A 12927-nucleotide genomic window follows, 5' to 3' on the forward strand; every position below is an offset into this window, starting at 1 on the left:
GACAGACCCACTGGAGAGGCTGAAATGGTTTGGAGTCTGTTACTGGAGTAGGCCAGAGGGGGAATTAGACACTTCTCTTTCATTTTGTTTTTCTTAAACCTCTTACTCTTAGCCTTGCTCTTTTTAAAAAAAATTTTTTTGTGTGTAATGTTTTTATTGATTTTAGAAAGAGAGAGAGAGAGAGAGAGAGAGAGAGAGAAACATTGATTGGTTGCTTTCCATACAAACCCCAACTGGGGATGAAACCCAAGACCTGGGTATATGCCCTGAGTGAGAATGAAACCCTCAACCTTTTGGTGTACAGAATGACACTCCAACCAACTGAGCCACACCAGCCAGGGTAGACTTGCTCCTTTTTAAATAACACTCTAATTTTCTAATTGATTTTACTGCTCTTATTGAGGCATTAAACCTTTAGTTCTTAGAATTTTCAATATTTTTCCTTTCCACATTGTTCTGTAGAGGTTCAGCAACCCCTAGAAACACAATCCACAGCTTTCCTGGGTCTTCAGAAATGTTGATCGCTTCAAATTAGTCAATTAACTTGATTAACCACTACCTGAACTTTTTCTATTCTAGGTGAGTTAGGCAATTATCTCCTTATGACCTAACTTATTTTTTTTCTTACTTTCTTGTTAATAATAAATTTTTCAGCCCTGGCCAGTTTGGCTCAGCGGTTAGAGCGTCAGCCTGCGGTCCGGAGAGACCCGGGTTCGGTTCCCGCTAAGGGCACATACCTCGGTTGCAGTTTGTCCCCGGCCCTGGTTGGGTCATATGGGTGGCAACCACTCTATGTGTCCCTTTCGCATCGATGTTTCTCTCTCTCTCTCTCTCTCCCTCTCACTCTATCTGAACAAAAAATGGAAAAATGTCCTCAGGTGAGGATAAAAACAAACAAAAAATACCAAGTGCTTACAAGAAGTTCAAAAATAGACAAAACTAATAACTAAAGAATAATGAGACATAGTGGCTATTTTTTGGGATGATAAGGAGAATAATAATTGGGAGGAGTCACAAGGGCCACGCCAATTCTGGTGAGTTGGCAATATTCTATTTCTTGATTTTGGTTAGGGTTACATGAGTGTATTCATTTTTTAATAAGTCATTAAAAGGAAAAACATTATTTTCTCTACACTCAATAATTCTGACACCAGATGTGTGGGTCTTTGCACATCAAGCAATTCTCTAGTTCTTGGCAGACACTGGTTGGGTGTCCTACAATTTAACCCACTTTTAAAACTAACTGCTGGGAGTTAACTTGGATCTCACAGGTTAAGGTGTCAATCCCACAAGACTGCTCCCACTTCAAATGCCAATCAAAAGTCCTAAGTTGTCACCTGTACTTCTGACTGACTGACTATAAATCAGGGGTCCCTGTGACCCTCTCCTCAAGTTTGATAATTTGTTAGAATGGCTCACAGAAACCAAGGAAACAGTTTACTTACTATTACTGATTTATCACAAAGGATATATTTAAGAATACAAATGAATAGCCAGATGAAGAGATGTATAGGGTGAGATCTGGAATGGTCCCAAGCATAGGAGCTTTCGTCCCTGTGGAGTTTTGGGTACACCACCCTCTCAGCATGTGTATGTGTTCTTGTTCACCAACCTTGAAGTTCTCCAAACTCCTTTGATATGGGTTTTTATGGCTATTTCCTTACAGTACTCATGGTTGATTAAGTCATTGGCCATCGGTGATTAACTTAACCTCCAGCTCTCCCCTTTTTCCCAGAGGTTGAGAGGTGGGGCTGAAAATTCCAACCTTCTAATCCAGGAGTTGTTCTGGCAACCAGTCTCACATGCTGGATTTTTTTAGAAAGTCCTAGAAATTGCCTCATTAGCACACACTTGAGTGTGGTTGAAAGGGGCTGGTTATGAATAACAAAGGACACTCCTTTCACTTTTATCACTTCAGAGCTATTTTTGACTGGAAGATTAAAACCAAATATTATAATAAAAGATGCTCTTTTCATCTGTTTCTGGAGCTGGGGACAATAAAAACAAATATAACAAAAAATATTCCTGTTGTTCTTATCACTTAGAAAGTTACAAGTGTTTTAGAAGCTCTGTGCCAAGAACCAGGACAAAGACCAAATATATATTTCTTATGTCATAACATCACTGTCACTGAGTTTATGAATACTTCAATTTTTGAAAACTCTTATTAATGAAAAAAATGTTTCAATAGATGTGAAGTAGGTAAACCATAAGTAAGGAACTGTTTGTTTTTTTTGTTGTTTTGGTTTTTTTTTTTTTACCATTTCCTTAACAGAAGCTTCCAGAAGAACCTCATTGTCTATGAATATGCCTATACATTTATAACAAATTTGAAAGTAACAAACATATTTTGGGGTGAATAGCTGATCTAACTGGTAGGATCTACTAAGGTTCTTTGAGAATAATGCTTGAACAAGAAATGTCACACAGGCAGTAGGGTACATGTAGTCTTAATTTGAGGTACACCAGAAGCAGGACCTGAGAAGAGAATTACACATATTTTGTGAGGTGATTCTGTTAACAGTGAATGGCACCAGATGTTAGACCTTGGTCTTTGAGTTCAGCTAAGAAAATAATTCAGAGCCAAGGAACTCAAATACAAGCAAAAATTTATTTAGCCCTGGCCGGTATGGCTCAGCTGGATAAGCATCTTCCCATGCACCAAAGAGTTTTTCAGTTCAATTCCTGGTAAGGGCACATGCCTGGGTTTTGGGCTTGCTCCCCAGTGTGTGGTGGGGGGTGGGGGGAGAGGCAGCCTATCGATGTTGCTCTCACCCTTCCCCTTTCTTTAAGATCAATTAAAAAATGTTTTTTAAATAAGTTTATTTAGAAAGTCATAGAGGTAGCCCTGGCCAGCCAACTTAGTTGGTTAGATCATCATCTGGATACACCAAGGTTGCTGGTTCAATCCCCAGTCAGGGCACATGCAAGAATCAACCAATGAATGCATAAATAAGTGGAACAACAAATTGATCTATCTCTCTCTCTCTCTCTCTCTCTCTCTCTCTCTCTCTCTCTCCCTCCCTCCCTCTCTCTCTCCCTCCCTCCCTCCCTCTCAGTTCAGAGTGTGGATTCCGGAAGAAAGTTAAAGAGGGTTCAGTACTATTCGAAGTTTCAAGGCATCTACTGGGAGTGTTGGAATGCATCTCCCACAGACAAGGGGGGCTACTATATAAATTATTTTCAGGTTTACAACATAATGATTTTTTTTTTTGTTAATCCTGACCCAAAAATATTTTTTCCATTGATTTTTAGAGACAGTGGAAGGGAGGGTGGGGGTGGAGAGAAACATCAATGTGAGAGAGACACATTGATTGGTTGTCTCCTGCACATGGGGATCAAACCTGGAACACAGGTAGTGCAAGCCAGGTATGTGCCCTTGACCAGGAATTGAACACTCAACCCTTCGGTGGGTGGGCTGATGCTCTAACCACTGAGTAACACCAGCCAGGGCTACTACATAATGATTTGAGAAAAGTATATATTGAGAAATTATCAACACAATAAATCTAGTTAACATACATCACCACACAGACCTATAATTTTTTTTCTGTGATGAGACCTTTTAAGATCTACTCTCTTAGCAACTTTCAAATATACAACACGGTATTATTAATTATAGTCTTCATGCTATTCATTACATCCCCAGGCCTTTTTTTTTTTTTTTCATCCTCACCTGAGGATATTTTTCCATCCATCTTTAGATAGAGTGCGAGGGAGAAAGAGAGAGAGAGAAACATCGACATGAGAGACATCGATTTGTTACCTCCTGCATGACCCTGACCAGGGTCAGGGATGAACCGCAACTGAGGGCATGGGGTACATGCCCTTGGCCAGAATCAAACCTGAGAGTCTTTGGTCCCCAGGCCAATGGTCTTACTGCTGAGCCAAACCAACCAGAGCCCCAGGACTTTCTTATACCTGTAAGTTTGTACCTTTTGGTACATTTCACCTACCTTCACCAAAATGATAAATTTTATGTTATGTATATTTCATCACAATGAAAAAAAACACAAAACTGCCTGGCCAGTGTGGCTCAATGGTTGAGCATCGACTCGTGTCCCAAGAGGTCACTGGTTCAATTCCTGGTCAGGGCATATGCCCAGGCTGTGGGCCTGATCCCCAGTGTGGGGCATGCAAGAGGCGGCCAATTAATGTTCTTTCTCATCTATGTTTCTATCTCTCTCTCCCTCTCCCTTTCTCTCTTTAATATCAATAAAGAAAAAAAGAAAAAACTCAGAAGCCCCACAATAGACCTCATCTCACCTTTCATAGGCCAGAATTCTGCCACCTACCCATTTCTAAACCAATGATAATAGCAACAATAATGAAATCAACATGATAGGCTTAGTCTAATTAAGGTTCACTCCCCTGCGCCCTGGCCGGTTTGGCTCAGCGATTCCAGAAAGACCGGGGTTGGGTTCTCACTAAGGGCACATACCTTGGTTGCAGTTTGTCCCCGGCCCTGGTTGGGTTGTGTGAGTGGCAGCCACTCGATGTGTCCCTTTCACATCAATGTTTCTCTCTCCCTCTCTCTCTCTTCCTCTCTCTCCCTCTCACTCTATCTGAACAAAAAATGGGAAAATGTCCTTGGGTGAGGATTTAATAAAAAGGGTTTATTCCCCTGTGACTGAGGACAGGTCCAACCTCCCCTGAAGCACATAGCTTCCTAATACTTGAACAAAATTTGGGTTCTGTTAATGATATCAAAGTAGATGGGGAAGGGGGGGAGTGGCAACGGCTACTTGGTAGGACACAAGAACCTAGCAAGGTTTTTCCACTGAGATAAGGAAGGACTTGATTCCCTTAGGATACTCAAAGTTTTCTATAGATTCATGTGAGGCTTATGGACGCCAACCCCCAGGAGTCCATGGGAGGGTAGTTGGTGGTGGTTAGAATGTCTCTCATATCTGTCCTTTGTCTTTCCACTCATTGTAATCTAACCCCTCATCACCTCACATCTGACTATATAGCAGTCTTCTGAGGGGCTTGTCTGCCTCTGGTTTTACTCCCACTTAGATCTATCCTAAACACCACTGATAGATTAACTTTACAGAACCAACATCTCACATATGTTCAAACCTCCCACCAGGCTATCCAGAAACATCTACTCTTTTGTAATCCTTGTTTTCTGTTTCCTTACTAGTTATGCTCCTTAGGACAAGGATTTTGCCTTACTCATTGCATTCTCAATATTTGGAATAGTGCTGATCATTCATAGGTTTTATCCATTCAATTGGTATTTATGTTGTTCAGTAAATATTGAATAAGTGAATAAATTATACAATAAATAAATAAATCCATGACTGGTTCTTATCAGTTTAGATGTTGTTTTTCTTTTTCTCACATGAATCTTTTTTTTTTTTAAGTCATGGGATTTTTAAAATATGTTTTTATTGATTTTAGGGAGAGGAACAGAGAGATAGAAACATCAATGTGAGAGAGAAACATCAGTCTCTGCCTCCTGCACAACCCCTACTTGGAACAGAGCCCCAAAACTAGCAATGTGCCTTGCCTGGGAATCAAACTGGCACCCCCCTGGTGCATGGGAGGACCCTCAATCAACTGAGCCACATTGGCCAAGTTTACGTGAATCTTATGCTTTAACATACCCACACATTTTCCTCTAACCACATTATGTACCTTGCCACCTGTATAATTTTGCTCATACAATTATTCCAGTTTGTAACACCTTTCTTTCTGATAACTAAAGACCCACACTTCCTTTAAGGCAAAGTTCAAATTCTACCTTCAATCTGAGTGTTTCCCAATTACCCAAGGCTTCAGTGACCTACTCTCATCTTCTATTATTTTTATGGTCTATACCTATTAAGCACACAACAGTTTATACACATTTTCTTTTTAATGTGTGTTTTTAAAAATTTAGTTGAGAGAGAGAGAGAGACAGAAACATCGATGTGAGAGAGAAACTTTGGCTACTTCCTGCATGCATCCCAACTAGGGATCCAACTTGAAACTTGGGTATGTGCCCTGACCAGGAATCAAGTGTTGACCTTTTGGTGCATGGGAGGATGCTCAACCAACTGAGACACACTGGCCAGGGTCACATTTTCTTTTTAAGTAATGTCCTATCTCCTCAGTTAGAACTTGAATCCCTTAAATTCAGGAATCCTGTTTTATGTCTGTTTTTATTTCCAATACCTAATCTAATACTAGAAGCTCTCAATAAATATTTATTTGTTTCTAATGATGGTTAGATTTTTAGCATTGATCTAATACATCATAAAAGGTCTGGGGCTTTCTTTAAACCTAATTTAGATGATAGTTAAATAATTAAGTTGATCAAATTCTAGAGTAATATTTCCATTAAATTTAATCCTAGTATATGTCTACATTTGTATATCTGTATATACATTTACCAAAATATGCTTAGCACCACAATTACATCTGGTTGTTGTGCTATGTTGATGTACTACAGCTAATTTTTCAAAGGCAAACATTATAGTGCGTTCCAGGACACCTGTGTTCACACAATCATTTCTTTGAAACTATATTTGGATGTACAAGCTATTAAAAGCTTCTTGTACTGAGTGACCTTTCAGGCAGATTTAGATCGAGTACTCATGCCGGTGCTGCTGTTGCTGAGTAGAAGACAGCAGAAAACCCTGGATTCAAACCTCTATTGGGTTTTTGTTTTTGTTTTGTTTTCATTCATTTTTGCCTTCAGAAGATGAGCAATGAAACAACAACCCTGGTATCCTTGAAGGAGGCGATGAAAAGGTTGCCAAGGGGTACAGGGAGGGAGCAAGCATAGGTCTTCTTTTCTGGGAAGATGGGTTAGAGAAGTAGGAGGAATAAAAATAGGCAAAGAACTACAGACATGCTAATTAGACTTCTATCTCTGTTAAAGTGGTTTAAGTCTTCCAGGTTAAAAAAATATGTAAGTTAATAAATACTAAAGAAAAATTTGCTCCCAGGTCCAATAATTCCATTCAATTAATGCATATGCCATATGGTAGGTATTAAAAAAAAATAAGTAAAATATGGTTTTTGCCCTGAAGGAAATCACAGCCTATAGGAATAACAAAAGTATTAAAAATACTTTAAATTTAATGTGATTGACTATATAATGGTCATGTTCCTAAAGGGCTATGAGAACATGAAGAGAGAATCAATTAATTTTGCCTTTGATACCAGGAAAAAGAACTCCTCATAGAGGGACTTTTAAGCTGGATCTTAAGGTATGAGTAGAAGTATTATAAGAAAAATATGAAAAGGAACTCTAAGCTGGGAAAATAGTACATGTAAGCCATAGAAGCTTTAAATCAGTCAGCAGCTAGATGGCTCAAGTAATTGGTGACTAGGCTGTGAGAGGAGTTACAGAAGATGGGAGCATAAGGTAAAGGACGTTATGTTTTCTGCTGAGGAGATACAACTTGGCTCTAATGATATCATTGGGCAAATCAGGGTAGCATAAAAGGTATATAATCAGTTGAAGGACATGATTAGGAGCATATTTCTCAAGGATGGATTGGAGGTTGCAGAAATTGAAAGCAGAGATCCAGGTAGGCTACTGTAATCCTAGGTTCAGGTGAAAGATTGTGATTAACTGGTTTAGTGGAGATGGAGAGAAGGGGATAAATTAGAGACCTTAATGGGGAGGGGGGAAAAGTAAGAGTTATTCTGAGATTTCTAGTTGAAGCAATTGAATAGATGGTGATGTGATTAACTGAGCTGGGGAATTGAAAGAGAAAACAGACTCAGATTTGCAGACATGTTCTTTAGGATTTATTTGGAATGGTCTGGAAATTGCTTTTGGTGAGAGGATTCCAAAGAACTGAAGTTATAAACTTTTATACTGATTAACAAGCAAGAGCTCCTCTCTACAGTTCAAGCTAGAGATAACCTATGATCTAAGTTAATACAAACAGTGTGTCAGATAACATGGTTTTGATATATAGACAGATATTGCCAGCATATTAGGTCATGCAGGCTTACACTACTACAAAATGCACATTTTATACTGAGCATTACCTATAAGTAAATAGAATCCAAAATAGTAAGAACATCCCACCATAGTAATTTTGGAAGATGGGGGTCAGGGATAGTTAGTAGGTTCAGTTTAGGACAGTTCAGTTTAGCATCCCGTTCAGTTGAAGATACAGGTCCAGAGCTTAGGAGAGAGGTGGTACTTAAAGCTGAATTAGGCTGGGGAGAAAGGTCAAGGTCAGAACCTGGGCAACCACAACAGTATTCAGGTCACTGGGAACACAGAAGCTCAGGGAAGTGGTATGTGTGTTTGTGTATCACTTCCTTCGTGAAAGACAATGTTGGTGGCTTCAAGCAAGTAAACTGTTTTCTTTGTGGTTCAGTTAGACATAGTTAGGGCTGTTCAGAGCTACTCAAATCCCCTTGTTGAGTTACATAGCTCAGCATCTCATTCACATTGCAGATTTCAATCATACAAGACATATTTTATTACATCTTTGTAAGCTTCTGCTGGGTGTTGGCGGACAGGTGTAAAGATGTCCAAGAAACCCTGGTGGGTTAGCCCAGTTGGTTAGAGCGTTGTCCCAATATGCCAAGGTTGTGGATTTGATCCTGGGTCAGAGCACATACAAGAATCAACCAATGAATGTGTAAATAAATGGAACAACAAATCAATGTGGGTTTTTTTTATCTCTCTCTCTCAAATGAATTTAAAAAAATGTCCAAGAAATAGTCTCTGAACCCCTCCCTCCAAGAGCTTACAATTGTGTTTGTGAAAAGCTAATTCTTTAAAAAAATTTTTTTTAATGTTTTTATTGATTTTTGTTGTTGTTGCTGTTGTTGTTGTTCAGATAGAGTGGGAGGCGGAGAAAGAGAGAGAGAGAAACATCAACATGAAAGGGACACATCTAGTGGCTGCCTCCCGCACGCACGACCCTACCAGGGCCGGGGACAAACTGCAACCGAGGCACGTGCTCTTCGCGGGAACCGAACCCCGGGCCTCTCTGGACCACAGGCCGACGCCCTAACCGTTGAACCAAACAGGCCAGGGTGATTTTTTTTAATCCTCACCCAAGGACATTTTTTCATTTTTGTTCAGATAGAGCAGGAAGGAGAGAGAGGAAGAGAGAGAGAGAGAAACATCGATGTGAAAGGTACACATCGAGTGGCTGCCACCTGCATGACCCACCCAGGGCCGGGGACAAACTGTAACCGAGGTACATGCCCTTAGCGGGAACTGAACCCGGGTCTCTCTGGACCGCAGGCCGACGCTCTAACCGCTGAGCCAAACCGGCCAGGGCTGCTTTTTCTTGAGAGAGAGAGAGAGAGAGAGAGAGAGAGAGAGAGAGAGAGAGAGAGAGAGAGAGGAAGGAAGAGGGATAGAAACATCCATGTGAGAGATACACTCTTAGGATCAAGCCCACAACCCAGGCATGTGCCCTGACTGGGAATCAAACCGGCGACCTCTTGGTGCATGGGTCGATGCTCAACCGCTGAGCCACACCAGCCAGGCTGATACTCAATTTCTTTATCTGTAAAAATGGCTGCCTCACTTCTTATGGTGGTTGTGAGACTCAAAGTAATGCTTGTATAAAATAATTTTTAAAGTATAAAGTACAATACAAAGATAAAACATGGGAGATAAATTCAAGTAGACAAAAGTTTGGCAACATAAGGAATGCAAAAACTAGGATGATGGATAGAGAGAATGGCGAACAGCTACCGAACTTTTGTAGTAATTGTAAATAATATATTATAGTCTCATCTTAGGCAACACCTTAATTTTGTTCCCTGACCCTTGATTCTTTTATCCAATAGGGTAGACCACAAACTCCAAGCTTTAGAAGCAGAGTTTAAAAAACTGGATTTCACCAAGGATAATCTGATACAGAAATTTGAACATCATAGCAGGATGTTGGCAAGCCAGGAAGCCCAAGATGAGCTGTGGACAGCAGTTCTGGCACTCAAGTGAGTATCAATGAAAACTCAATGGAATTTTGTGGCATTGTGAGACCTTGCAATGGTCATTCTAAAATTGAATTATTAAAATATTGTTTCAGCAATAGATTGTGAATAAATTACATATTCTTAGGTTTCACTCATGTATAAAAGATTTCCCTGGCCGGTCGCTCAGTGATTAGAGCCTGTGGACCAAAGGGTCTTGGGTTCCATTTCCAGTCAAGGGCACATACCTGTGTTACAGGTTCTATCCTGGGGTTGTGTGGAAGGTAACCAATCAATGTGTCTTTCTCACATTGATGTTTCTCTCTCTCCCTCTCTCCTTTCCATGCTGCCTAAAAATCAATGGAAAAATCCTCAGATGAGGATTAACAGCAACAACAAAAAGATTAATTTGAGTACCTGTTTATAGACCAGGCATTGCGGTATCCATCTCATCACAGTCTCTTGCTTGCCAAAGTCTTACTAACACAGAGATGGAGAATATAACTCCTCTGCCATTGAGAAACTTATAATATGGGTGGCCAGAGAAATAAGGTATCCAGTTTAGCAGACGTCTTATTTCTAAAGTATTTCCTAAGATACAACAGCTTGTTCTCCTAGTGTGTTTGTACTTTTTTGAGCTATCTTGATAGAATTCATTTGATATTTGAACATAAAGTGCTCTACTGCTTTAGAAGCTCTACCCTTTTTTGTAGGTTCACTTCTATGGAATTAAATATTATATACAGCTATGTCATTGAAGTACTCATCTGCTTGCACACTCATGTGCTTGAGAAGCTGCCAGAGCTGGTGAGAGGTCTTCCCACCTTAGCCTCTGTCCTCAGAAAAAAAGTCAAGAACAAGCACATCAGAGTTGTGTGGGAATCTGTCCTGGAGGAGTGTGGGCTCCAAGAAGCAGATGTTTTAGTGCTTTGTACCTTCTTTATCGCACATGGTAACAAGGCAGAACACTACAGTGCCAAAGTGAGACAGATGTATATCAGGGATGTCCCTTTCATGATCACCAACATGGTAAAGAACCAGGCTCTGCAGAATGGTTTGCTGAGGGCTGTTCAGCTCATTGAGAAGGGGAAAGCAGTGACGGCTCCTGAAGAGCAAAAGTCATCTCTGAAAGAGTTGATACCAACAGTCAAAAACTAACCTATTACCTTATGACTTAACAATTCCACTTCCAGTAATTTTCTTGCAAATGGAAAAAAATGTACATACAGTTTTGTTATGGACTTATTTTTACAACAAAAGTTGGGAGAGTGTTGAAGAAATTATAAATTGATACAATGGATATTTCTGTGTAGCCATATAAAAGAACAAAAAAGTTGTTTGTGTCATTGTAGAAATGATATGGCGTTATCACCAGATGTGATGTTTAAAAATATTTATTTCCAATACGTATTGTTAAGTGGAAAAAGGGACAAACACAAATACATATATACATATGTATAAGTTGATATATCCATAAACTTTATAAACTTCTTCTGGAGAGATACATAAGAACATGACAACATTGGGAAGAAAACTAAAAGGCTAGGGGGTCAAAGGTAGGAGGAATTCTTTTTACTGTTAATCCATATGTACATTTTAAATTTTGAACCATGTGAATGTAATCTCTATTAAAAGACAAAACAATAAAAAATACCTAATATATAGTGTATGTTGATGTACATTTTCTCTCTCAAACAGTACCACAGCTATTTATACTAAAAAGGGAACTCACACACATTGACCATATGATATTTATTGAATACCAAATGCCATGTGCTAGGTGCTGCAACAGAAACATTTGAAAATGTGGATCCTGCCTGGCTGGTGTGACTCAGTGGTTGAGTGTTGACCCATGCACCAAGAGGTCTCAGGTTTGAATCCCGGTCAGGGCACATGCCCATGTTGTGGTCCAAATCCCCTGTGGGGGGCATGCAGGAGGCGGCCAATCAATGTTCTCTCTCATTGATGCTTCTCTCTCTCTCTCCCTCTCCCTTCCTTTCTCTCTATAAAATCAATAAAGAAAAAAAATTTTTTAAATGTGGATTCTGTCCTCCAGGTAAAGGTTAAATGCTAATGCTTTATTTGGGAGGTGCAAATTCAGGACAACATCAATGAGGTAACACTCTGGAAGGATGTTAGGTAAAGAAGGATAAGAAGTAACACAAGATGCCCTGGCTGGTTTGGCTCAGCAGTTAGAGTGGTGGCCTGTGGACTGAAGGGTCTCAGGCACATACCTGGGTTGCAGTTCCAATCCCCTGCCCCGAAGGGTTGTGCGGGAGGCAATGCATCAATGTGAGACACATCAATGTTTCTCTCTCTCTCCCCCACCTCCTTCTCCCCTTGCATCCTGTCTAAAAATCAATGGAAAAATATCCTTGGGTGAGGATTAACAACAACAACAACAAAAAAGAAGTAACACAAAGTGATATGTTACCTTGCTGACCCCTCTTTGAAAATGAGCCACAAGAGACATAGCAGGTTGCTTGGCAGATATAGCCACTCAATCTGGTCCTTCCCCAGACACACTGAAGAAACCATACCCTGAAAAAAAAAATGACACTTCTATGTTGTGCTTGCTCAGTCCACTGTTTTAAATTGGCCAAAGTTTGCCCAGCCAGTGTGGCTCAGTGGTTGAGCATTGACCCATGTACCAAGAGGTTGCTGGTTCAATTCCTGGCCAGGGCACATGCCCAGGTTGTGGGCCCAATCCCCAGTGGGGGGCATGCAGGAGGCAGCCAATCGCTGTTCTCTCATTGATGTTTCTCTCTCTCTCTCCCTCTCTTTCTAAAACCAATAAAGATAAATAAATAAATTTAAAAAATAATAAAATTAATTGACCAAAGTTTGCTCCATGGCAAATGACACCCCATACTTCCAGGATGCATCATCTAAGTCCTCCCAGCAACCACTGGAAAGTTAGATCCTTATTGTTCAGTGCAGTGTTTCACAGGAGTCCAAAAGTGGCAGAAGGAGACAGAGATCTCAGGAATGCAATTGGTCAGCCCCAGGCAGACCAAGGGACAAGGGCAAGGA

At 40.3% G+C, this 12927-nt stretch overlaps 1 protein-coding gene across 1 annotated transcript; it reads left to right on the forward strand.

The window, feature by feature from the left end:
• Nucleotides 1–6665: 6665 nt before the first annotated feature.
• SMCO1 (single-pass membrane protein with coiled-coil domains 1) lies at nucleotides 6666–11111 on the forward strand. The gene is made up of 3 exons (XM_036242985.1): nucleotides 6666–6741; nucleotides 9769–9918; nucleotides 10608–11111. The coding sequence occupies exons 1-3, from the start codon at nucleotides 6692–6694 to the stop codon at nucleotides 11050–11052; spliced, it is 645 nt and encodes a 214-aa protein (XP_036098878.1). The 5' UTR covers nucleotides 6666–6691; the 3' UTR covers nucleotides 11053–11111.
• The last annotated feature ends 1816 nt before the right edge of the window (nucleotides 11112–12927 follow it).

This window comes from Molossus molossus, unplaced genomic scaffold (genome assembly GCF_014108415.1).
Source record: "Molossus molossus isolate mMolMol1 unplaced genomic scaffold, mMolMol1.p scaffold_m16_p_5, whole genome shotgun sequence".
NCBI lineage: Eukaryota > Metazoa > Chordata > Mammalia > Chiroptera > Molossidae > Molossus > Molossus molossus.